Consider the following 27,023-nt stretch of genomic DNA (forward strand, 5'->3'; position numbering starts at 1 on the left):
GTTGGAGAGGTCTCTCTAACAGGAAGGAGTGCTTCATTAGTTGAATGTGTTCCTATTTGTCAGGATGTTAGGACATAGAACATTGTTTGGGACGTTTGCAAGGAAACCAACTTCTCAAAATGCCTCATTATAAGTAAGAGAAGTGCATTGTTAAGGTCAGTCTTCTTTAATCAGGACGTGCTTCAAGGGAAATTGTGCTATACCTTCTATAGGACAAATCTTACCTTTTCTGAGTGGTGATTATATTCTACATTTATATTGTATAGTCCCAGGTCCCATAAAAACACATTTAGGCGGGTTGTTTTGAATTGTTTCACACACTACACCAAGACTCAAGACGAAACTCAACTTTACACACCGACCCATAAAAATAAAACTCAATCTCAGTGTTAAAAAAATATTTCCTGCAACAGTATGGGTCCAGACTATACACACTCTAAAAATAAAATCAGGATGAAAACATTTGTGTTATTCAGAGGGATTAAAGCATATATGCTACATAAAATATTTGCTGCCTCAGCTGTTCTAATGTCTTCCTTGATGTTATACTGCTTCATACAAAAATATACATTTAATTATCACAGATTGATGTAGCGTAGTGATTGCACCAGGGACACAATCTCATTTTGAACACCCAGGGTTGGCTACATTTTCAGGCACAAGAAAATGGAGAATCGATTTACAACAATAATGAGTAAAATACGTTTTCTACAAGCAAATTTTGAAAAGCGAATGTGAAATTCAGGATACTATCCGTTTAGCGTACCTTTAAAATGAGAATATAAGACTTTCTGAGTCATGATTTGAAGTAATCCAGCACCCTATTACTTCAGGTGAAAACTACATGCGCCTCAGACATATACAGATGATTATGTTAATCAGATATATATTTCATGTGTAAGTAAATAACTGATTAATGAAAGGCGTAAATGAAATAATAAACAACAAGCGGTAGCACAGATAATATCCAGAGCCAAACACATACTTCATATCTTGATTAAAGGTTAATTAAACCTGTTTCTTTCATTGTATATGGGTGTCTCCTACCTGTTTGTAATCTTCGGAAACCAAGATAAATCCGTTATTGTCTATGAGGTAGCAGTTGATATTCTGGGAAGAAAGTACGTTTAAAACGTTATTACATGTTTACGAAAAAGTAGCACTTTATGCATTGCAGTCTGCAACAATTTTCATAGCAGGGAAGTTTCACCAACGCTTTTTGATTCATTGGTTTTTGATTTGATAACCTCAGGATTCTTACTGGATACTGATATCAGAAAAAAATATTAATCACCTTAATACTCATGGTTTACCCTAGGCATGAGCTTATTTATTTTGCCCACAAGACAGACACATTCATGCAGAATTTGGTCACAGTTTCTATTTTCATGAATTTAAATTTGCTGACAGATCATTCAAAGCAAAGACATTTTCAAAAATACACATTCATTTCAGAGAAAATAGAAATAAATAAGTGACAAATTATCTGTTTGATACTCATTCTAACTGAAAGATAACAAAATATAAATATTTGTTGATAAAAAAATAAATTGTTTCCTGAAGCAAACATTCATATTTGTGAAGTCTGTGTTTCAAGCGGTAAATTTCCTTCAAACAACAGTTGGACCACCCTTAGTTGATGTCATGACATTCACATGGTATCTGTTCATTGCAGCATCTTATTTCAATGATGCCAGCCTTACATGACATATGAAATACAATTGATTCAAGGTGTACATTGGAGACTTATTATACACATTAGAAATAAGACTGGCAGTGTGACTATATTAATGTTGCGCCCTTATGTGCCAGCATGCATGGTTGACCAACAGAATGCAGCAAGCAAACAGACCGAGCAGGCGAAGGACCTACAGGACTGGAATGACCGCTCCATTGTAAAACAAGGGAATCATTTCTTGTATGAGATGGGCTAACACCACTGCCATCACCTTGGTGAAGACTCGCGGTGCAGAAGTAAGTCCAAACGGGAGAACCGCAAACTGATAATGTTGCGATCCTACCGTAAAATGGAGATACTTCCTGTGCGACTTCAGGATCGGGATATGAAAATACGCGTCCTGCAAGTCGATCGACACCATCCAGTCCTCCTGTTGCAGCGCCTGCAGAACCTGCACAAGGGTGAGCATCTTGAACTTCTCTTGTTTCACAAAAAGGTTCAAGATCCTGAGATACAGGAATGGACGTAGCCTGCCATCCTTCTTGGCTATCAGGAAATACCGGGAGTAGCATCCCTGACCCCTTTCCCGCTCTGGAACCACCTCTATCACACCCTTTTTCAGTAAAGTTAGGACTTCCTCCTGCAGGAGAAGAAGGTGGTCCTCCGAGCAACTGCCTTGGCAAGGAGGGTAACTATGAGGGAATTCCCGAAAAGGAAGAGCATACCCATTCTCCACAAGATTGAGAACCCGAAGGTCTGTAGTGACCGATTCCCAATCCTGCAGAAAATGAGTAAGCCGACCCCCTACAGGACCAACATGATCCAGAATGGTGGATATTGGGCTACTTTGCTGTGGTAAGAGGAGGGAAGTAGAGGAGGAGGAGGGTGGATGACCTCGAGGACGACCTCTACTCTTGCCCCTGTAGGACTTGTATAAGGCGTTTTGCTGCTGCTGTTGCTGCTGTTGAGGTTGTCTGGAAGGACGACCTCCCAAAACCTCCCAAAACCTCTATACCCCCTGAACGAGGAACCTCTAGACTGAGTCTGAAGACCCAAAGACTTGGCTGTTGCTTTACTGTCTTTAAACCGTTCTAAAGCTGCATCCGCTTTTTTGCCAAAAAGACCAGAACCATCTAAAGGGAGGTCCAAAAGCGTAGTCTGAACATCTGGGGAGAACTCTGATGATTTAAGCCATGCACTCCTTCTAGTAGCCACAGAAGATCCCATGATTCTGGCGACAGTCAGCAGTGTCTAAACCACTTTGAATGACCTGATGAGCAGCCACTTGAGTATCTTATAAGACCTCATGAAAATTTTGTCTGTCTTCTTCGAACAACTTAGGTGCAAGTTGTTTCGCCGAGTCTATTAAAGCATGGATATAGCGACCCAAAAGACTGGTGGCATTAGTGGACTTTAGGGCCATGCTTGCTGAAGAAATCACTTTTTAGCAGACTGGTCGAGTTTCTGCGATTCCCTGTCAGCTGGAACTTGTGGAAAGGCACCAGAAGATCTTTTTGAACAGGCAGCTTGGACCACTAGGCTCTCAGGAGAAGAATGGGATGTTAAAAAGTGCGGATCCCCTGGAGCAGCCCTGTATCTCCTGGCAACAGATTTAGAAACTGCCGGAGCCGAAAAGGGCTTGCGCCAGACCTCCATTACAGGCTCAGTGATTGCCTCATTAAAAGGCAGTAGAGGCTCTTTTACTGAAGAAGGTGAATGAAGAACTTCTGTCAAAATGTTAGATTTAAATTCAGCAGTGGGAAGCTGAAGATCTAAAAGTTCTGCTGCTTTTTTTATTACTGTGTGGTAGGGAACCACATCTTTTGAAGATGTAGGCGAAAGTTCCCACTCTGGAGACACATCAAGGTCACTTGCTTCCCTTAATTATCCAAAATAATCATCTGATTCTTGAATCTCACCTTCCTACATTTCTTCCAAACGAAACCTCTGCTTCTCTAGAACCCTCAGAGCTTCTCTTTTAGACTTCATTCTGGGTACCGGCATCGGTGGAGCCAAGCCCGACTCCGATGGATCCGGAGCCGGCGTCGTACACGGACCCAGAGGCATAGCCTGTGTCTATCGAGGTTGAGCTGACGGCGCCGGAGATGATGGAAATGGTGTCGTTGTCCTCGGCGCCGGGAAATGCCAAGGCGGCACTGCTGGAAGAAATGGCATGAAGGGGGCCTGGGCATAGGCCTGAGGAACCCCCAGATTAAATGCTAATGGACCCATGGGACAGAAAGTGCTCCAGAGGGGTACATAGCCCTATGGAAGACGCCATACATAGAATTAAGATAATGCTAAGGATCTTGACCCGGGCCAGGGAAAGGAGCATAGGCCCCCGGGACAGACTCCGGTGTAGGCGTTACCGTGTTAGGGCCAGCCGGCGCCGACGGCAGAGCCAATGGAGTCACCTGCTCATCCGGCACAGGAACCTCTTCCACTGGAGCCGGAGAATGATCCGAAGTCGGTAAATGAACCGGCATCGGATATTGAGTTGGAGAAGCTGTAGGCGAAGCCGATCTTGCAGGAGAAGCCTGATTCGAGGTAGAAGGAGACAGGAAGTCCTTACGGCGTTGACGAGCTGGAGAGTTCGACTTCAGCGCAGTTTCTCTATCAGAATGGCATTTTGAAGAACGCCTCTTCTTCTTCTTATGCTTCTTGGATCTAGAAATTGAATTAGATTGTCACTTAAAAATTCGACCCAATTTAATTGGTATCTGGTAGCAGTTTTGATTTATTATACCTCTAAAACTAGGAGTGATGATACCATACAGTTATGGCAAAGAGAACAACAACACGGGGAATCTTTATCAAAAAGTTATTATTTTCTTATTGTGCAAAATCTATAAGGGTACTTATCGGTCCTGACAATTAAACCAAAATACATTCAGATGAAAAAGGAATGAAACAAATCCTCCTATAATACATCAGAATAGAAAGTCCAAACTGAGATATAAAATACAATGACTACAGATTTTGCTACAAGTAAGTCACTTGTGTCATCAATTTTGATGGAGAATTGGACTGGCAACCTCAGGACATGACAAACCTGATCCCCCAGGATCGTGGAAACAATATACTACTTTTCACTTAGTCACTCATGCTTAATTTGTTTGTGTCAGAGATACACAGAATAAACAGTCTGGGCATTTCAATAAGGATTTATTGAACAGTTGTTATTCTAGTGTAGAATAGATTTGCTGTAACAACCATTGGACAGTAGCAGAGCTACGCAAGTAAAGGGATGGTGCAGTGCTACCATTTTGCAGTAATCATGAATATGTACAAGTACATAAAACACATGATAAGAAAGTGCGTACTCCTACGATGCTAACCTAACTAGATGTACCGCAATGTACCTAGCATCGGAGTAGGTGTTATGCGTTATGCCAAGAATCCCTCTAAGGTCTAGTCAACCCCATTACCTGAGTAAGGAGAGAATATGGGACCCCGTCCTGGTCCACGAGGGATGATAGACCACTACTAGCTGGAGCTTCTGCATGCAGAAACCTCAGCGGCTCTAGTCAGTGTGTCAGCCGGGATGTCATGGTCTCCTCTGTCTGTCTAAGCAAGACATGATGTATATATACCTACAGGTCTCCCCAGGGGTCCTACCTTGCTGTGTTACTGTGTCGGCCTAAAGGATGACGTCAGGCTCGAACTTTAACATAGATATTATACAGGATATGTTCGTCCTGCTGTGAGTCCTGTTGTGCTTCTAAGAAGCCTCAAGCATAATGTATACGTATCAAACCAGGGTAAACCCTGCGTTCTGAATGCAGTGTTGTAGCTAGGTAAAAAGTCAGTCCCTACGAACCGTTCTGTATGAAATGTAGGGAAGGATATAGGTGAAAGGTTGCAGTGTTTACCTGCGCCTATATGGGGTACCTATATGGAATATAACAAAACGGAAGGAAGGAAATGACACAGCTGTACTGAAGTTTCAGTTTAAAATGGGTCCTGTTACTGATGAGATGGGTCAATTGCCCATAGGGAGTGACATTAACAGGAGGATGTGAGACGGAGCAGAGCCTTCAATAGTACAGTCTGTTTTCTTTACCTTCTTCCTTGCCTGACAAGCCAGGAAAATTCTCCCAGTGTTGTGCTGAGTCTCCTGGGCATGTTGGCTAGCGGAGGGGTTGTATGAGAAACCAGGGCTTTTTGCAGTGTCCCCCCACTTTTTGCTCCCACTTGCACTACTAGATGCTGGTTTTCTGACTCTGACTTTGCCCTGGGCTCCAGGGCCAGTGCCCTCTTTAAAAGGTACATGGTAATTAGGTGTCATTACAATTGGTACAGACAACCTTTCTGTAGGTCCCTAGTATATGGTAAGGCAGGAAGGTTTAGAGGCCCAGTTAATTTAATGAGCTTAAGTGTGCACTGCTGTGGTGCCTCCTGTCATTCTAAAGCCAACACCACTTTGCACGCTGCTTTTAAAATAAAACTATGTCCAAATTCAACTTTTGGAATTAAAGGGACTTCCAAAACTCCCTTATTTTTAGATATCAGTCACACCTAAGGTCTGCCCTAGGTGCCCCAAGTGTAGCGTTCCATGTTAAAATAAGCAGGGACATTATAAAAGATGTTATATATGCCCTAGTGAGAGAAAACTACCAATTCCGTTTTTACCTATTGTAGTGCATTAGCTCTTTAGGCTAACGTAAGAATGCCTCATTTAACATTAATAAAGTCTATCTTTTGACCGGAGTGAGGTAAAATATTAAGTGTCAAATTAATATTTCCAATGAATCCAACAACTTGCCATGGTTGTATTTATTATAACTGTGTAGGAAAGAAGTTATAGAACTGCTTCCCTAAAGTTACCCAAATCAGCCCTGAACCAACCTCTTTTGTTTGACCTGCCTTAATGAGGTGTGGAGTGTCCTGTGACAAAGAAGACAACTGGTGGGAGGAGAACTGCCGCAGCCGAGGCAAAGACAGGAAGGGGGCAGAATAGCCAAACTGGACGGCAAAGAGGGAAAAACACTTAACACAGGACCCAGACCTACCCCCACTTAAGAGCATCCCCAACCGCATGGAAGCCCTTGAAATTGAATTAGGAGAGGGCTGGAAGGAGAGTGTTAGGGATAGTTGGCCACACCTATGGGTTTGCTTAGCCAGACCTGAGCCTCCAGAGAATATTTGTTCCATTTTGGACCTTTGTGAACAGTGATTTTTGGGACAAGAAAATGCCACACTTCAGGTGAAGTGGTCATCACGGAGGGTGATATTCTGCACCCCATTGGTCAGGGGCACCTCATCCTTGCCAGCCCAGAAACCTGGATAAATATGGGAGAGCTGACCAGCAACTCAGATCCCTGCCTGGAAACAACAACAAGATGAATTGCCCTGTTGAACCCCTAGAAAAACAACAAGAAGGACTGAACTCATAAGGACTGCACCTGCTGTACACTCTCGGCTGCAAAAAAGAGGACTTTGCCTTGCTTTCAAGCTTGAGGAGTGGCCTCCCTGAATGCAACAGGAACAAAAGAGCTTCCAGAAGATACCTGCATCAACTTTGCCAAGAAGAGACGAGCTGAAAAGCATGCAGTTGACCTTTAAGGATTTGACCAAGTGGATTGTGGGAATTATAGTCCCAACTCTCCAAGGAGCAAGTCAGAGCTTCTGGAACCTTGGCTGGTTTTGCAGACACGTTGAGACCCCAAAAGGACCTTCTGGAAGAAGATCTAGAATTTTGAAATCATTTGGGGAATTTTTGGTAAAAAGCTCCATAAGTTGACCGACTCTACGTCGAAAGTCAGGCCAGTGCCATGAACCGCAACTCGGCCTGAAATCCAGGTTTGCCCTACTGAAAGCTCCGAAGCTCTTTGCCATGCACGACAAGAAGCAAGTCCTTCAGGAATCACTAAGGCATCGCATGGAAGCAAGCCGCCATTGTCAAACTGCAACCAAAGTCAAGTCAAATTAACTTTATTCGGCACACGGCCACAAAAGTTTCGACAAACAAGCAATACAAATTTAAGATATATTTTTTCTAATAAATATTAAAAGATAAACTACAACCCACCTCACTTAATCTTGAGAGAAAAAGCTAAACAAAAAGTGACTAAGGGCCTTATTGTGAGTTTGGTGGTCCTCCTTCAGCACTGCCACTGGCTTGTTAGGTTTGCAGGAGAGCCTTAACAGCAAACCACTTCTGTGACAGCCCCTGCAGCACGTTCCTGCATGTTGTGGCTTGCACCATGTCATTCATGCCACAGGAATGGGGGTGCAATTCCAGGAGGGCGCAACATGTACCCCTCCCTGCATGCTCCCCACCCTGGCCCAGAAGTGGCAGGGGACCATGAAATGGGTGGTGGAAATGTAACTCAGAATATTCTCGGCAGTGCAGCAGTGGCACAGCCAGTATATTCCTGCTCCTTTCTGTTGCACCACTGCAGCATGATCCTGGATCCTGGCAGAGGCAGCGGTCCTGTGGCGTTCCAGCCGCCTCACCCGAAATACTGCAGTCTGCCCCGCAGTGGTGGGCCTAGGAATGCTCTACTAGTAAAAAGGCCCTTAGTAAGAAGGTAAAAACTTGACCGGCCCTACCACTAATTATATCCGACCTGGGCTCCATTGCGGTCAGCCTGTAACTTTAACTTTGTCCCAGTCTAGCGTGACCAGATGTCCCCGGTTGGCACTTTTGGTTTTTAGGCATTATTGTTGGATTTTTATTGTGTGCTGTGTCTTACCTATTTAATGTTATTGGTGTTTTAAATGCTTTACACACCTGTCTCCTTAGTGAAGCCTGACTGCTCATGAGCCAAGTAACCATGGGTTGAGCAAGGATAAATTATTGAGACATGACTGGGCTTTATTTGTAATTGTGGTGTATTACTAAGTATAGGTACCAACCTGCCCTGATTAATAGACCACCTTCCAACAAGAACACAAATTGACATGTGACATTCTGGACCCTTTACAAAGGCTTCAGAAGTGGTCAGCTCACAGACATTGCACTGTGGCATCTACAGAGAGTATCAGATGCCAGGTAGATCAGGATGGGGCGGCTGTCTTGGTGTTGGAAGGTTTATCTGCAGCCTTTGACACCGTCTCACCCATGACCCTGATTTAACATCTTCATCAGGCAGGTGTCAGAGGGTAAGCCCTCTATCTCTATCATTCCTTTTATACCAACAGGGTACAGGTTGTTAGTTGTGGGGGCTTTAAAGCTAAAGCATTTAGCCCTCCCTGCGGTGTCCCTCAGGGTTCTTCATTGAACCCCACTCTTTTAAATCTGTACGTCGCTCCTATCACTGAACTAATACATTCATGCGGTTTTCAGGCATTGTTATATGCCGACAACACACAGATTAATGCATCCATCTCTAACAACTTAGCCTCAGTAGCTAGATTTTCTTAAACTGAGCATGGAAAAGCTGGTGTTTGATGCACAAGAATCCACCTTGTCCTGCTGTTGGTGGACTAAGGAATGTGGCCTTTACCTACGCCTGTTAAAGTGGCCCAAAAACTTGGAGCAATCTTCGACACTTCCCTGGACTTAGACTCACAGGTCGATTGTATCACGAGTACCTGCTTTCACATAATCAGTACTCTTTGGAAGGTCTTTCCTTTTATTCCAGTTGAATTGTATCACTTGGTGGCCATTGCTTTGGTCTCCTCCAGACTCGATTACTGCAATGCACTCTATCTGAATATTAATGCCTCCTCGCTTAACAAGCTACAAGTGGTGCAAAATGCAGCTGTACACTTTATGCTTAACACTCCCAAATGAGTATCTGTCAAAGATGGCATTAGAGTGCTGCATTGACTTACTGTGAAGAAGCGCATTATTTTTAAGTCTATCTGCCTAGTCTTCCTTGCTCTCCATCACAAAGGGTCCAAGCATCTCTCCTCCCTCTTCAGCTGACACACTTCCAGCAGGTCACTGAGATCTTCTTCAGCTATGAAAGTCGCCATGTCCAGGTTCCGGAAGGTCAGATGAGTCAGCCGGTCCATCTCCAAGGCAGGCTGCCAAGTTATGCCATTCCCTGCCCGCCCACATCGCTAGACTTGACTCCTTTGTCTCATTCAAGAAATCATTAAAACACAGATTTTCTCATTATAGGCTCTCTGGTCCTTCTGTACTAAGGAGCTCTATTTTTCGGGCATAGCACTTGGATACTCGCGGGTTTAACATGCTTTATGAATAATTTTTCATTTAATTTCACAATTAAATCTAAGTTAGCATTTACCAAAAAAGGACATAACTAATAAAAAGAATTCCAACTAAAACTAAACTAACCAATCTGATCAAACTATAAACAACCATAACCAGTAAAGTCACAAACAATTACATCAACAGTATGTAAGACACACTAATGTTACCAATGAAATACTCCTATAATGACAAACACTGCAAGATGAGGAAACTCTGCTGGACTCTCTAACCAGACCCTTAACGAAGAAATATACACATCTCGACAACTACCTAACCAAGTAAGTAAATCTTATATTTAAACTAAAACGTACATGAAAATTAACATAAAATTTAAAATACCAATTGATAAACAAAACACTCTACAAATTCTACCTATTTACATGTACTACCTAAAAGAATACACTATGACTTCAAAAAGTGATAATCTGCCAGAAACACTTATCATAAACCAGCAACAAGATATAACAAAGTAAGTATGCAAAAATTATTAAAAAGCATAAACCCACCGGAATCAACCTCAACAAATTACAAGCAAGTAAACAGGTAAAATAAAACTGTTTTGTTGTTTCTTCCAACAGAAAAGGAATCACCTGTTCTACATTACAACATCCTCAAAGGAAAAGCTGCAAAACTGTGCGCAACCTCACAAAAGAACATACAGGTTAGTATGAAAAATAGAAGTAACAGCATAAATTTAAATGTAAATAACAAATGTATAAACTTTAAACAATTGTATTTATTATACTATTACACTTCTTTCAGATACAATGGCACAGCAAGCAAAATATATAACATTCCCAAAAGGTAAGCAATTACTAAGGCCTTGATTACGAGTCTGACGGTCCACTCGCAGACTCGGGGGGGGGCTCTGTGGTGGTGGTCTCCCATCCGCCATATTACGACTAGTTCTCTGTCGGTGTTGCGGCAGTTAGGAGTAGGGCTGGGCGGAGTTCACTGAGTCGGCCACCCCTATGCTAACAAGTGCATTGCCCCATTTGCTACATGCAGGCTGACAGAAGCATTAGCCACTATGGTGAACAACCTTTACAATGCAACTTTTACAACGTAGTGCCTTTACAACGCGGTATTTACAACGTAAACCATTACAACGCCTTGCGCTGGGGGGTGCTCTAGGATAGGGAATAGATTTAATTTACTATCCAACACTTCCCTACTATCCACGGGAATTGGAGTTGGAATAGTAAATTAAACTATTCACTATCCAGCACCCCAAAGCGCTATGCGTTGTAAAGGCATGCGTTGTAAATACCGCGTTGTAAAGGCATGCGTGGTAAAAGCATGCGTTGTAATGTCATACATCCGCCACTATATGTTTGCATTGTAATGATATTTCATTCTCTTCGATTAAACTTTCTTTACACGCGGGACCAATGGGATGATGACAGGCAGCGTAACGTTTATCAGGCTTGTTCAGAATCATAAATAATCAACGGAGGAGGCTGAGGAGGACTGGGAAGCAGGGTGGACGGAGACAATATTTGTACCGGTAGAAAAGAAACCAGAGAAAGAGAAAATAGCAGTCACAGAAGATAGAAAGAGGCAGAGTGAAAGAGAGTGAAGTGGCAGAGAGAGAGAGTAGAGTGAAAGGAAAGAGTGGGCAGTGGCAGGAAAAATGGGCATTGAAGCGCAAGAGTGCTAGAGTCTATAACAGCAAAGAAGGCATGACAACATTATGGTGATACAAGTAAGATGCATTAAAACATTCTTACTTTCCAGTTGAAACAGCGAGGAATCTACCAGAATTCCTCCCAGCACTAATGCTTGAACAGACACAGAAGACAAGCACTTCCTGTTCAGCAGTATTGTGTTAAATAAATAACGGGTGACTCAGCTCACTCAGGAAATGTCTCCTCCACAGCCTAGCCATGAAGTACTGTTAAGAGCAAGCTAAGGTAACCTAACCAGCCACCTATCTGCTTCTTACTTACATGGACCCTCCATGAAATCATCAGTTTATGTCTGCAGTCCGTTATTGATTGTGGATGACATGCATTCATAATATTTATGCTTTCGTGTTGACTGGCACTCTCAGCCAATCTCAGAGCCAGGCATATTCTGGGAGTGGGAGAGTACAGTATTGTGTATTGTGCCCCTCACCAGGACTTGCTGTTGTTTCCCTCGACTGTGAGAAAGATTGAATCCCTGCTTCAGTGTCTTCAGAACTGCTGGAATTGCGCAAATTAACATCGTCCTGCACTCCGTGTTGCTGCCTCCCCGGGGACTCGCTGGTGTGAGCGAGAGCTGCATTCGGCACGCTCTGTCACCCGCTCCCAGCTAGAGTCCACAGGGTAGAGGCCGGGCGGAGCAGCGCTTTCAGCCCGGGGGACTGCGAGGACCAGAAACCCTTGCTGGGACTAGCTGGTTCCTCTTCCCCCAGGCGACACGCCCACGGACACGCCCACCGGCGAATGAGGAAGCGGGCCTAATTTGCATAAAGCTTCGTGACCCCCGCTTCGCGGGCGCCACTCACCAGGACTTGCTGTTGTTTCCCTCGACTGTGAGAAAGATTGAATCCCTGCTTCAGTGTCTTCAGAACTGCTGGAATAGCGCAAATTAACATCGTCCTGCACTCCGTGTTGCTGCCTCCCCGGGGACTCGCTGGTGTGAGCGAGAGCTGCATTCGGCACGCTCTGTCACCCGCTCCCAGCTAGAGTCCACAGGGTAGAGGCCGGGCGGAGCAGCGCTTTCAGCCCGGGGGACTGCGAGGACCAGAAACCCTTGCTGGGACTAGCTGGTTCCTCTTCCCCCAGGCGACACGCCCATCGGCGATACAATTACAAATAACATCCGGGTCAACGCGCAGCGGGACGCGCGCGGGACCAAGCGCGGGGCGAAGCCCGGGCAAAGGGTGGGCCGTCTGTGGCCGTCCGGGGACGACTGAGGACGGGACGGGCCACCCCACTTACGTCTAGCCAATGAGGAACTCTCATAGCCACACTCTGAAACTGATTTGAAAATATATCTCAATCTTTACTGACCAATCCTTATCGCAGACCCTGAAACAAAGTCATTACATTCACACAAAACCAACTGTGACTACTATAACAAAAAAGTAGATCTCCGGCCCCAAATATGAGGGCTTTAAAAAAACTTCGCTCACGAACAATCTATATGAGGCGCATGGGGACAGACGCAGCTGTCAGAAAGTCTGCAGATAAATCATTGAAACCTGGTCAAATATCAAGTACTCCAGCTATAAACAAATATTTCTCTACCCTCTCCAAGAAAAAATCTCTATCTTCATTTACAACTGAAGATCAAAATAAGCTGGATCCTTCAATAAATAAGGTTGAACATGATTCGTTACTCTTCTTCGATCAGAAATTCTATAAACAAGGACAGACATCAATTGAAAGTAATTTGGCAAATATCTCTCTCACTGGAGAACGTCAAAAATCGTTCCTAGATACGTCTCAAATAATACCTATAACACCAACAAAAAACCAGGATAATGAATTACCTTTCGACGTGTCTATAAGTGATAATACGAAGACAGAACAAGAAAAATCAGAAATATTACTAAACCAAAAACACCCACTAACCAGTTCACCAGAAAAATCCCCTAACCTTTACTCTAATCAGACCAATCTTACTGACCCAAATTTTTTACATTTAAATTTTGGAAACACTACCTCTCCCCTGTCAAAAGCACTTTTTACGTTGCAAGAAATCTTGGAATCAGTACTCACTCACCTTGGTCAAATTCTAGCTAACTCTGACGATACTTTAGACGTACAAATAGGAATACTTAAATTCCTGGTTGAAGAAAAAAAGAAAAAAGAACAAAATAAAGTTACATCAAAAAAACTTGAACTAGTCGAAACACTACAAACTGAAGATTTTCAAAAAAATGGAAATACGACTCCAAAACAACAGGAAGCAAGCTCGCAAACGAACAGCATAGTAATAATCGAGACCAAAACCAAGGAATTAAGAAAGAAGAAAAAACCTCTCATTACATATTCTCTTAAAAAACTGTTTAAAGAAGAATCGGAAGACATCACCGAAAACAATAATAAGCATTTTCCTATCTTTTCGAACAAAGTATCCGACAACAACCGAGATCAGATTATTGGGGACAATAAAGCAGAGTCATCGGGAGTTACTACTGAACAGAAACGCAGCCAACGAGAAAGGTCTGAAAAAAGTAATGACAGGGAAAATGCAAGGGGGAAGAAGAAGAGAAAACCACTAAGAAGAATACAGAGGAAAAAAGGGAATAATCTTAAATTTCAAAAATTCACTCCCATAAACTTGGTGAACTCTCCAGAAATTCAAAAAACACTGTTGGCAAAACTTTTGAATCCAAAAGCAGAAGAATTTTGTCCACTGACAGAAAATAGAACAACAGCACGAAATACCATGGATACTAAAGAACCTCATGACAAGAAATCTCAACCATGGGAAGGAATTCTATCTAAGCACATAATTATTGAAGAATTATTTCCCACAGATAAGATGCCGTTGAACCGTGGTAGAATACTCAATCTTTTACAAGAAATACCATCCCTGAACTCTCTGACAAGCAAAGAAATCGACCTAGTACTCTTTCCAAAAAAAGAAAATGATAAACTAGTACAGGTATCCTTTTTTTCTCCAGTTTTGCCCGGAATAATAATCAGAGAGAAGGAAATTCTACACAAGAATGGCTATGACGTAATCTCTGTAGTAGATCTTAAAACCAACAATCAGAACAAAGGTATACTAGGACAAACTAACAGAAGAAATGAAAATATCAGTTCATATTGGGGAGAATCAGTATCAAATATTACGAGAAAAGACTCACTTAAAATACAAGTAATGCAAGGTGAGAGGTCAGTATGGTCCCGGGACTCAAGCTCTAGTAATACTGAGAACTCAATAAAATCTTGGGCATGGTTATCAGAAACTTTAAATAGCAAAAAAACGGTTAATCCCCAACAATATCAAGTTTAGCAAAGGTCTGACGCTACTCTCTTGGAATTTGGCTGGGAAAACTGACAAAAAAATGAAGCATGCAACTAAAAACTTCCCAGATATTATTGGTTTACAGGAAACATGGTTAATTAATCCCTTTAAACAAAAAGGATACTACGTATATGAAACTCTGGCAAAAAGATCTAGAAGGGGGCACGCCAAGGGTGGTTTAGCAATTTTACTAAAAGAAGATCACTCTTGGTCACAGGAAATAATCAATACAAACACAGATAATCTACAATGTCTAAAGGTATCACTTAAAACTCAAACGTCAGCCACATTTGAAAAAATATTGCTTTTTAACATCTATGCACCTCCCAGTAACAACTGTGATTTGCTGTTTGACCGCCTAATGGAGATCATCACTCACATCATCGAAGATCATCTTTATTTGTCATATATTATAATGGGAGACTTGAACGCAAAAATTTCAAACTGCGAAATAAAGAAATGGGCTCTTCTCTTTAAAGAGGAATCTTTGGAAACATCACTCCCTGTACTCCCAAAAGGAACGAAATCAGACAAGAGAGGTCGCGCACTACTATCATTTCTCCCCAGTATTAATGGGACAATATTAAATGGTAATATCCATGGTGATAAACCAGCATCGTACACAAGGCAGGGAAACGGATCTCCCTCTATCCTTGACTATTTTATATGTGGGATCGAAGAAAAAGAACAAATGATTCAACTTTCGATTATATTCAATGAGGAAAGTGATCATGCTCTTTTATATCTATCAACTCAATGGACTGCACAGTCTACTTTCCAGAACCAGCCAATATTTCATAAAACCAAAATGGAAGTAAACGCAATGAGGCGTCGAATTTATTGGGGGACAGAAAATCTGGACCATCTGAGGTTATTAATCTCCCATACCAATCTGTTGACTACCATATACTCAGTCGATCCTATAAAGAACTTTGATTACATAACAAATAAGCTCAAACATGCTTTACAAAGTAAGTTAGAACACACCATATCAGTAAAAAGCAAATGGAGAAGTAAGCATAAAAATTCAAATCAACCAGTCGTAAAACAACTTAATAGGTTGATACGAGCCCAGTATCTGAATTTCTCGTCTACAAACAAAAAGGAAATCAATAGATTAAAGAACCAAATACGACGAGAAAAAACTAAACAGAAAAAACTGAAGCAGGACTCCAAGTGGACTGAAATCCAACAAGCAGCTAAACAAAACAACCAGCGCAAATATTGGGCCCTGATTGCAATAATGACAGGATCCAAAAAAAAGCTGGAAGCAACTCCCGTTTCAGAAGAAGACTGGGAAATTTACCTTCGTGAGCTATATAGACTGAACAAGTCTATTAATAATGGTGAGGCTGAAGTACAAATCTTGGAAACGAATGATACAAAAATCAACAAAACGTCGGTAGCGTCTGTCTCTATGAATATCAGAAAGGCAAGAAGTACGGGTGCATCGGGCCCCGATCAGATACCTATCAAGGTCTATCAAATCGACCATAAAGAGTGGGGACGGTTGCTCTCGCCACTATTTAATTATATATTCGACAGCGGCAAAATGCCAAACTCCTGGAAGGGAAGTATAATTATCCCGATTTACAAAAAAGGAAAAAGAAGTATACCGGGAAATTATAGGCAAATTGCCCTCATGGACGCTGCCGGGAAGATTTTTGCAGCAGAAATTTTGGATAGGCTGAAAACTTGGGCATTTTCATTGGGTTTAATTCCTAAGTTTCAGTCTGGATTTCGTCCAAATCACGCAGTGACCGACAATGTAGCAATCTTCCAAACTATTTTAGATAAGTATGTATCAGGGAAAAAGCAATCCATCTATGCAGCGTTCATTGACTACTCGACAGCCTTTGATCGAGTGGATAGACCGACCCTGTGGTCAAAATTAAGAAGAACGGGTATTTCGGAACAGCTATTGCTTTTAATAGTGAATCTACATAGTGACACCTGGTGCCGTGTCCAAATGGGGAGTGATAAGGGTCTATCGAAGATAATACGAACATCAAATGGCCTAAAACAAGGGTGCCTCCTGGCTCCAATTTTATTTTCTTTGTATTTAAGTGACTTACCATCCCAACTACAACAAGGGCTAAGTACTCCGCCAAAGATAGCCACTGAGTATATTCACTCCCTGCTGTACGCGGACGACATAGTCATGTTTGACCTAACTCCCTTTGGACTTCAAAATCTTCTAGACATTTTACACCAGTATTCTAGGAAAAATTTTCTAATTCCAAATATAAATAAAACCAAAGTGGTTTCCTTTGCAAAACAGAAGAAAAGGGTGAGATACGAATGGAAGTTGGGAGGTGAGAAGCTAGAGCAGGTAAAGGAATATACATATCTGGGCAGAATCTTCTCACAAAATATGAGTAACAACAGTCAAATTAATCACCTAAAAAGGAAAAGTGACCTACATGCTGGGGCTTTGTCTCGCCTATATTCTGCCACTGGACATAGGCATTTCTCTGCACTAATACAAGTCTACCGAGCCAAGATTCCACCGGTCCTGTCTTATGCTTCGGAATACATTCCTTTTAAACAATGGTCCTATATGGACTCAATTGAAGGTAAAATATTAAAAAAATTACTGAAAATCTCTACATCTACCCCAGTACAGGCGTTGAGACTGGAATGTACCATCACGAGTGCCTATGCCACAGCCGTAGCTAGTATCATAAGGTGGGCCTATAACCTTCTCCATTCAAAAGAAGGCACTCTACGAAGTTTACTAAAAGTCGAGACATTCAACATCGGTTCTACCCTTCTCACTTTTTCCAAAAATATGCGAGAGGCCTTTCAGCTCGCAAAAGTTAGTGTGGAAATTTTGTCTATGTGGTCTCCAGCACAACTCAAACTTTTTCTAAAATACTTCACCCCCAAACTGAGTTACGAGATTGACCACTTACATTGTGATAGATTATCCTCGTATAAGAACTATGCAGACTCCCAGGAATATAAGCAAAATCAGTCTTATCTAGATTATACTCTTATACACGGTGTAAGGCGTGCAATTATGACGCTGCGCCTGGGAATACTTCCTGTATTAACTTTTACTTCTTCCTGGAGATCAGACAGTTCAGCTCTTTGCACTCTTTGTCAAGGGGGCAATCAGAATTTGGAACATCTTCTTTTTATATGTCCAAACGCAGAAATAGTAAACGCAAGGTTAACATGTCTTACGCCCATTTATCGGTCCTGTAGGATTGTAAACTCAAAGGACTTTTTATCAATATGCAAAAACCCCCCAAATGAATATGTCTGTTATAGAATTTTTAAGATTTTGAAAATTTCATTGAAAATGTATTAATTGAAAATGTATAAAGTATATATTTTATTTTGTGGTCCTCAAAAGAGTACCGTAACAAAAATAAACTTTTTTGACTTTTTTGACTTTGTGTATTGTTACCCAGGATTGGAGCGTCGGTGTTTCCTCAGCCAATCCCGGTGCAATGCACATAACTCCGAACTGCTTCTTATTTATCACCTGTGGAGTTCCTTCACACTGCAGCCAGATTAAATTAATTTACAAAATTGAAAGCCCGGCAACTTAAGCAAACATCCCTCAATTTCCAGTATTAATTGAATACTATTCTTTTAATTTTAGTACGAACGAAGCTGGCGTTCAGAGGGGGACATTTCTCAATCAAGCATCATTCTCTTAGGGATAGAAATGTCATTGTATAATGCATGTACCAGAATGATTATTTTTTTAAATAAGGTTGGCGGGAACGCAATTTGTCACAGTTAGTAATAACAAAAGTATAAGCAATTGATGCCTTCAGTATGCACCTCTTATGTAGGTTTTTATGTTTATGCGACGATCCCAGTGTGGGAAAGGCTGGCTTGACCTGGTTGAGTTCCTCAGCTGGGAGGAGTGGGCACCCATGGAGGGGCGGGGGTTAGGGGGAGGTGGGTGTCTGTTCACTGGGAGGGATCCGAAGCCCGTTCTCAGAGATGCAAAGACACCAAGGAGTTGTAGGGAGAGAGATCTAGGTAAATGGCAAGGATATTCAGACTTTTTTTACCACGAATAGAAACACTTTAATTTCATCATCCTCTTAAAGATGTAATTTGAAGTAGCGGTGAGCAGCAGACAGCAGTGTGCACCAACCTCGGCACCGCTGGACTTTGGCGCAGTGTTTTTGCCGAACTAAGATCGCAAAGCGGAGCACGGAGTAGTAAAACTCTGTGAACGCTGCCAGAGGAGCGGAGTTCACCGCCCACCCTTACTCAGGAGGCTGCGATATGCTTGTTGGACCGCCAGTATCCCACCAAGCATATTATGAGTTTTCTCTTCACGGAAGGTGTCATGAGGTTCCTACTCCATGAACCTTCGTTAGACCCCACCAGGCCGGATAGCTTTAGACCTATCTCTCTACTCCCGTACCTTGATAAGGTGGCGGAAGCGCATGTGAATTCCATCTTGACTACCTACTTGGAGTCTAACGGAATTCTGGACGAGTCCCTAAACGGATTCCGTGCTAAACACAGCACGGAGTTGCTCTATTGGCCGTCACGGAACATCTAATGGAGTCGCAGGACCAGGGCGAGACCTCGATTCAGATTCTGCTGGATTTGAACGCGGCCTTCGACACGGTCTCCCACAGGATCCTGCTTGAGAGACTGTGGGAGATCGGAGTCAGGGAGAGTGCCTTGGATTGGTTCGCGTCATTTCTATCCAACGGTTCCTTCCAGGTGCACGCCCCGCCGTACTCGTCCATCAGCATTCCCTGGAATGTGGGGTTCCGCAGGGCTCTGCGCTCAGCCCCACATTGTTCAATGTGTATGTCCGCCCCCTGGCCATGCTGGCCCAGGAACGTAAGATTAAATTAATATCGTACGCGGATGATAAACAACTCATTTTCACCGTTTCCAAAAACACTGTGACCAAATCAAATTCCAATAAGATATTCTGGCCATATCAAACTGGTTGTCTCAGAACTGCCTCCAGTTAAATTAATCTAAAACGGATGTACTTTTAATAGGCAACGAAACACAGAAATGGGACAAACATTGGTGGCCCCCAACACTAGGACCTCCCCCCACTCCTAAGGAGGTAGTTTGGGCGTGATGCTGGATAACTCACTTTCTCGAGAGACCCATGCCAAAAAAGTGGCAGGCACCTGCTATGGTCGACTACGCTCCCTCAAACCCATTCTTGGCTTCTTTGAGCCTCCCACTCGTCAGATCATAGTCCAGGCCTTCGTCTTATCCCATCTAGACTACTGTAATGCTCTTATGCTTGGCTCTAACCTGACAGTGATAAATAGGCTACAAAGAGCTCAGAATGTGGCCGCTCGTATTTTGTTTGCACTACCAAAAACCTGCCATACCTCTCCGATTCTTTGACGCCTGCATTGGCTGCCGATTAAACAACGCATTCAATTCAAAACTCTATGCTTAACCCACAGAATTCTGTATGGCGCTGGCCCCCAAACTTTACAGGGACTTTGTTCCCTATATGCCCCCACGCGTGCCCTCCGCTCAGCGGATTTATCTCTTGCCCACACAATTAAGATCCGGAGGAGCAGAGCCGGTGGCCGATCCTTCAGGTATCTGGCCCCGAAGCTCTGGAACTCGATCCCCCTAAGGGCTAGGGTGACCACTAACCACATGCTCTTTCGAAAACAGATTAAAACCTGGTTGTTCTCCTCTATTTAACATACTCTCATTGGCTGCGCTGTTTTACCTTCCGGCATGTCCACAAGCGATGGGACGCCCCGTTGCTGGGGTAGCCATGCGCTATATAAACAGAATTAACATAACATAACGTAACATAACACCATGGCCGAGAGGAAACAAAAGGGGGCTCTGCAGTACCTCCTGTGCCTCCTCTGTATGGGGATGCACACGGGGCACAACATGTTCATGTGCCCCAGTTCCTACATGGACTTTTTAGTCCATGCCGAACAGGAACTGTTTCTGACGTTCCCATTGCAGTACCCATGTTTAGAGGCACTGCTGTGGGAATGCCAAACACCAGCCCGCCAGACAGGAGGAATCTCCTAAACTGACAGGCAGTCTGACCACAGCTTTGGCAGTGCGGTGGCAGGATAGACCCGGCACTGCACCACCAAAGTCGTACTCTCGCCCTAAGTAACATGGCTTAAACCTACAATGAAGAAAGTGCATTGACAGAAAATTTGAATTAGAAATGTACCAGATAGTAGTCTAATGCATGTTATGGGAGGACCAGTACAAAAGATGATGTGATTCATGTTAGAGAACACAACCACCCTTCAAAGTGACAGAAATCAAAGTAAGGGAAATATTGCAGGATATAAGACATGCAAGCTCTAGCTCCCTGGAGCCCACAACCGAAATCCTGAAAGATATACTACTCCCGAGCACATCACAGGGCAACTACCTCCTATACCCTCTTTAAAATATTTACTTGCACAAACTAAAAAAGCCACCAGTGATATTCCTCCTGCCCCTACAAGATACCAAGACATAGAAGTACCTGAACATTTAATAATGTCTTATAAAGAGGAATTATGGGCCAGATGTACTACTGTTTTTGCAGTCACAACAGGACATAAAGTGTGGTGGTATGTGCAAATGCTATTTTGTGAGTTGGTGACTCGTAAAATAGTGTTTGGGAGTCGCTATTAGTAAGGGACGTGCTGAGGGCGTACCTTCCTAATAGTCAGAATGGTATGTATCATTGTTTTGCGACTCCATTCGCGTTTGCAAAACACCCGCAGTTTACTGCCTACTTCAAGTAGGTGGTAAGCCACTTGCAAACAGGAAGGGGTCCTCAGGGTGAGACAATATTTTTTAAGAGCAGGCATTGGTCCCAGGGACCACTGCCTACCCTTAAAAAAATAAGAGAAAATATGTCATTCTTCTTTAAACGCATCCCATTTTTCGTTAAGGAAAAGAGGCTGCATTCGAAAAAAAAGTTGCTTTATCGAAAAATCAAACTCAGACATGGGGGTCGGCTGTCCCCAGCAGGCCACCATCCCTCTGTTTGTAGGCCAGACCAATAGGTCACAAACTGCCACCTGCCTCATGAATATTAATGAGACATTTCCCTTGTGACCCATTTGAGAATCACAAACAGTGCTTCAGGGACTGTTGTACATTCCATTTTGCGAGTTGCAAATTGCGAGTCGCAAAAAATTGCATTTTGCGACTCACAAAATGGAATGATCGTACATCTGGCCCTTTATCTTTTATATGACAACCTAAACATTGAGAAACAAATCCAAATATTTTCCACAGCAAAAACTGTACTAAAGCTGAGCCATGGTTAGACATGGATGATGGATGGGACTTTCAAAATTTGTCATAAACCATCCATGGTGAATATCAAAACACAGATATACCTTTTAAATATATGCCCTATCAAATATATACAGCAGCACTTACTGCAAACTCTTAAACCACATTAAAAATAAAACAAATAACTGCTACCCATAAAAAATAATCATAGACTTTGAACAATACATGATTCAGACCATTTAAAGAATTTACCCCCACACAATCATACAAGGCAGTCGATCCAACTATCAATCAGACTAACATCCTCATCGACCTTGCCAACAGAGAGAGGGCTTTCCTTCCTCCAGCCTATTGCAGAGGACTTGATTGAACTTTAAAAAAGGCTCTTATCGTACTAGATAAGTCACCTTTATAAGCAGGAGGGCCTCTAAGCATGGCCCATCTGAACATGAGCATGTGATGGTATGACCAGGGGGATAGGAACGTCAACTTCAAGAGGTAGAGAAGTAAAGAATTGGTCTAGAGTGTGACCAGCAAGATGAGTGGAAGCAAAGATTGACTGGGTAAGGCCCATAGCCGCCAAATTCTCTAAAAGCACCAAACATTCTACTGCATTTTCACATTCTACGTGTAGATTGGAGTCTCCCAACAGGATACAATGTGCACATCTAAGGCTTAAAAGGGCCAGAGGACCACATAGTGAGGATGCGAACTCTCCTGTGAGACCTGGGGGTCTATAAATTAGTGCCCCAGACACGGATTGATTAGGGGAGAGGGAGAGGCAAAAACGTTAAACCTCCGCTCCATCCAAATCAAATTATGGGCAGGGGGACAAGGGTGTAACACTACTTTTAGATGATTACAACCCCCCCTCTACACTTGTCTTGAACTTTCTTCAAAAGTTTAAAGCCTTTGGGCACTGCCATCTAGAGGTCAGGACCAGAGGAACCTCTAAGCCAGGTTTCTGTTATAAATAAAGCATCAAGATCTTCCTCAAACAGAAGGTTGTGGACATTGTCTGCATGTTTTGGAAGGGGCTGAGAATTAATCAAAACTGCTACAAAGTTATAGATCCGTCCTAGTTGTTCTATTGTAAACTGGTCCCTAGGATTGGTGTGGAAATCCCTTGAGGTTAATTTGATTTCTATAGAATCTAGAGCGTTAGGACAAAAGGGTAAACAGCTGGGGGTTGGGGCCAGATCCTGAAGTTGAGAGTGGCTATAAGAAAGTCGTGGAGTACCTTTAATGGTGGCACCGGCATAGTGGCTGGTGCTGGACACTTCCGGGATGCTGATGGGCACAGACGGGCTTGCCTTTGAAGTGCCTTTGGAGCACGTGCTGCGTGCGACCACTGCTTGTCTTCTCTGTGTCACTGTTTAAGTACATCGGGGGAGTTAGGTAAGCTAGAGCTTGCACTGACCCAAAATGGACGTTCTAACTGTCCTCTAGGAGTAAAAATGGACGCAGTGCACAAGCACACTAAACCATACAGCCCTGCACAATTTTTAGCTGCTCCACCCTCCCACTGTGCCAGAGAATAGCGAGGATCAACAGCACATGTCAGATTCAAATATGCTCCAAACAAACCAATTAGCCTTTGAAATGAAAAAAAAATGATAGCATGAACCTATGTAACCACTACAATTTGCTAATAGAAAGCCTTTTCTCTCAACACAATAAAGATAAACTAAGCCCCCTAATGGATTATTTTGAAGTCACTTGATTTGGTAAACTTCGTCAGTCCAGACACAGACGCCAACCCAAGTTCCAAATACCATGGTGGAAAGCCTATGACAGTTCCTTGGCACAGGTAGACAAAACAAACAGTGCAGTGGAAGGATTGCACAATTACTTCTAATCCACACTAGGCAGGGCCCAGCCTACACTCTATAAATTCATAGAAGCATTACAAAAAGAGCAAAGATACCAACAACTATGAATGGAGCTATCTGTTAGTCAAAGTGCACCTAAATTTTACAAACAAACCAAAAGAATGTACGACATGGTACAATTTAAAGGCACACTAATTATAAACAGGAGAGTAGATTTCGTAGAAATAATTGCCAAAGGCATATTATAAAAAATATAGTAACTAACAAAAGTCCCAAAAAAGTGCAATCAATTCTGAACCAAGATGCTACAAATAATAAACATTTTATTACATCAGTCTAAACATTAACTAAAACTTTAATATTAAATATATATATCTATGTTAATGAATAAATAATACATACATTATTTGCATGCACAATGTAAGCCCGACAAACCAAAAAGCTCAAAGAACAAACTCTACCCATCATGTAAAATAAATACAACACATAAACCATACATTTCCAACTAACAATTACATAATATTTTAGCAAACAATAAAATATCACATTTTCCACCCAACAAATATAAAATAAATGAAACTTCCCATTCAATAGCTGCAGATCTTCTTCTGTATCCAAGTGGTCAAAAGTAATAATCCCCCAAAAAAGGGAAAAATATTTTCCGAAAAGCCCCCATTTTTTTAAAATAAAACCAAACCAAAGTATGTAAGAACCATAAAATACCACAAAAAGTGTTCAAAAATACACTTGTGGAAACTCGTAAAAAGGAAATCAAAGTAAAAATGATTGGTTTATTATAAAAACAAAACTGTAACTCCGACAGGCCAGTGGACATGTTAGTTGACAAAAATCGGTAAAACAAACAAGAAAACTGACTGCAAAATATTTAACATTACCAAAAATGTACATGCATTGCACTTAATCATCAAAAAATCCATAACATAATATAACAAAACAAAAGATTACTAAAAAAGTGTACAAAAGCCCCAAACTACACAGTATTAAAAAATGCTACTAAGGGCCCTATTACGATGTCGGGCAGAGCTTCCTCTGCCCAACATCGTCTCGGTCATGGGACCGACCGGTACCACCAGGTCGGCGGTCAGGAATTACTAATTAGGTTGCGACTGAACACTGTCGCATTCCCATACTTTACAATGGGAGCATGTATTCTGGCCGGAATGCATGCTCCCATTATAAAATAGGAGGTGCAGTTCATCCCTGCACCTCACGGTGCCTGCCACAGGGTGCAGGGATCAACAGGCGGGCACCATAGGTCCCCCCTCAGCCTCCAACCAAAGGCAGTACACCCAAGGGAGCCCTGCTGGAGGCCCCCAAAGTTGAGTTTCAATAGCCTTTCTGTGTCAGAATGGCCGGCACGGAAAGGCTGCCGAAACCCAACATCGTAATCCTAAGGGTGAAAGAGGTGCCTTTTTGGATTACTGGCCGCTTTCCGACTGGTGGATGGGCTCTCCGAGACCGTCGGAAGCCAGTCAGAATGACCGCTTGGATTCCTTTCCGATTGCCTCCATTGTAATGAGGAGGTTGGAAAGGAATCCGACCGGCATATTACGATGCGGTCGGAAGGGCTCCCACCGACGGTCAGAGTTGTTTCCTACCGCATCATAATAGGGCCCTAAATGTAAAAAAAAAAAAAAAACAATACTGTAACTAACCTCTAAACCACCCCCCTATGCCCCTCCCTAACCTCAAAAACCTTAAACAACTTTTGCAAAGGACTTACCGATTCTGGCAAATAGCAGCACTTTACTGCAACCTGAATCCTGAAAAATAGACAAAAAATGACACAAAGAGACTACAACATATAAGGTAGCGGTGAAAAAAGAATGCCCACTAAATGAAACAAAAAAAGACGTTTTGCCCATAGAAATGAATGGGAAAAAATGTAAAAATGTTCAAGAAATGTATTAAAAATGTTACAAAATGTTAAACTTGTAAAACATGTAAAGAAAATGTTATAAACAATAAAAAATATAAATATATATTAAATAATAGTACATAATAGCTACAATTATTTACTATATACTCAAAAAGCTTCCATTAAAGTGATGTTGAAAATATGTATATAAAATAATTTAGGAAAAGTTACAAAAAAATTCAACACAGGGAGAAAATTGAAAAATGTATGACATGGAATATAATTTAAATACGATTTATATTTTTATGTAATAAAAATATATTAGAAATGTATTTATCTATATATAAATGTTTATTATTAATTTGAATGTTATGTTTAAAAATGTAAATATATAAATAAAATAAACTTTGAAAACAAATAAATGTATGAAATATGTAACATGTCTATTATACAAAAATACGAAATTAACTGTTGTAGATACTTTATTCGACAAATAATCATCATAAAAGTACAAACATACATACATACAAAAAATACATAAAAAGCAGTCCGTCCCAAAGTACTACAGCAAAATAGAATAGTTCTAAAACTTAAAAAAAAAAAAAAAAAAAGGCAATGATAATACTAGCTAGTCAGTTCAGACGGGTTTGCTGAGTTACCTAGCATTCTGGAGCGAATTAACCAGGCACCCGCTAAGTATTTTGAGACCCCACAGACAATATACAATGAAACAGTATCACATGTCATAATACGCAGGGCTGATCTATGATCTTTCACGCCCATGGATTTACACACAGGTTTCAGCCATTTGTTCCTGACAAGTTTATAGGCAGAACATGCAAATAGGAAGTGGCCCAGAGATTCTTTCGGGCAACTGCAGCCTGGGCAGGTAAGATCTATCCCCTCCATACTTTTCCAACCTGCCATGAATTCTTTAACGGGCAAGGTACCATATCTGAATTTTAAAAACAAAGTCCTATCTCTAGGAATTTGGATAAAATCCAGAAAGGGCTCGGTCAAACGCCGCACTTTGTGTTCTAAAAATTTAATCGTTGGTGGGCCAAAGGTCGAATTGGCATGTACCTTGGAATCTACCCATTCCCAATATAACTTTTTTACTTCTAGTTTAGTGGGAGGGCATTGCGAGGTCCAAGACGCTCCCAATCCTATCGAATTTACCAAAAGTTTGAGGTTGTTAAGCCACTGTATTTTATTATTTACATTTTTTACGAAATTAATAATATTATTTATTACAGAGAACTA

At 42.0% G+C, this 27,023-nt stretch overlaps 1 protein-coding gene across 1 annotated transcript in view; it reads right to left on the reverse strand.

Moving 5' to 3' along the window:
• Nucleotides 1-27,023, reverse strand: part of CACNA2D3 (calcium voltage-gated channel auxiliary subunit alpha2delta 3) — a 2,522,256-nt gene that overhangs the window by 295,023 nt on the left and 2,200,210 nt on the right. The window contains exon 30 of the mRNA XM_078662383.1: nucleotides 1,048-1,110. Within this exon, the coding sequence (XP_078518509.1) occupies nucleotides 1,048-1,110 (63 nt within the window). The remainder of the gene's footprint in view (nucleotides 1-1,047; nucleotides 1,111-27,023) is intronic.

The sequence above is a fragment of the Lissotriton helveticus genome, chromosome 9, assembly GCF_964261635.1.
Source record: "Lissotriton helveticus chromosome 9, aLisHel1.1, whole genome shotgun sequence".
In the NCBI taxonomy this organism is placed as follows: domain Eukaryota; kingdom Metazoa; phylum Chordata; class Amphibia; order Caudata; family Salamandridae; genus Lissotriton; species Lissotriton helveticus.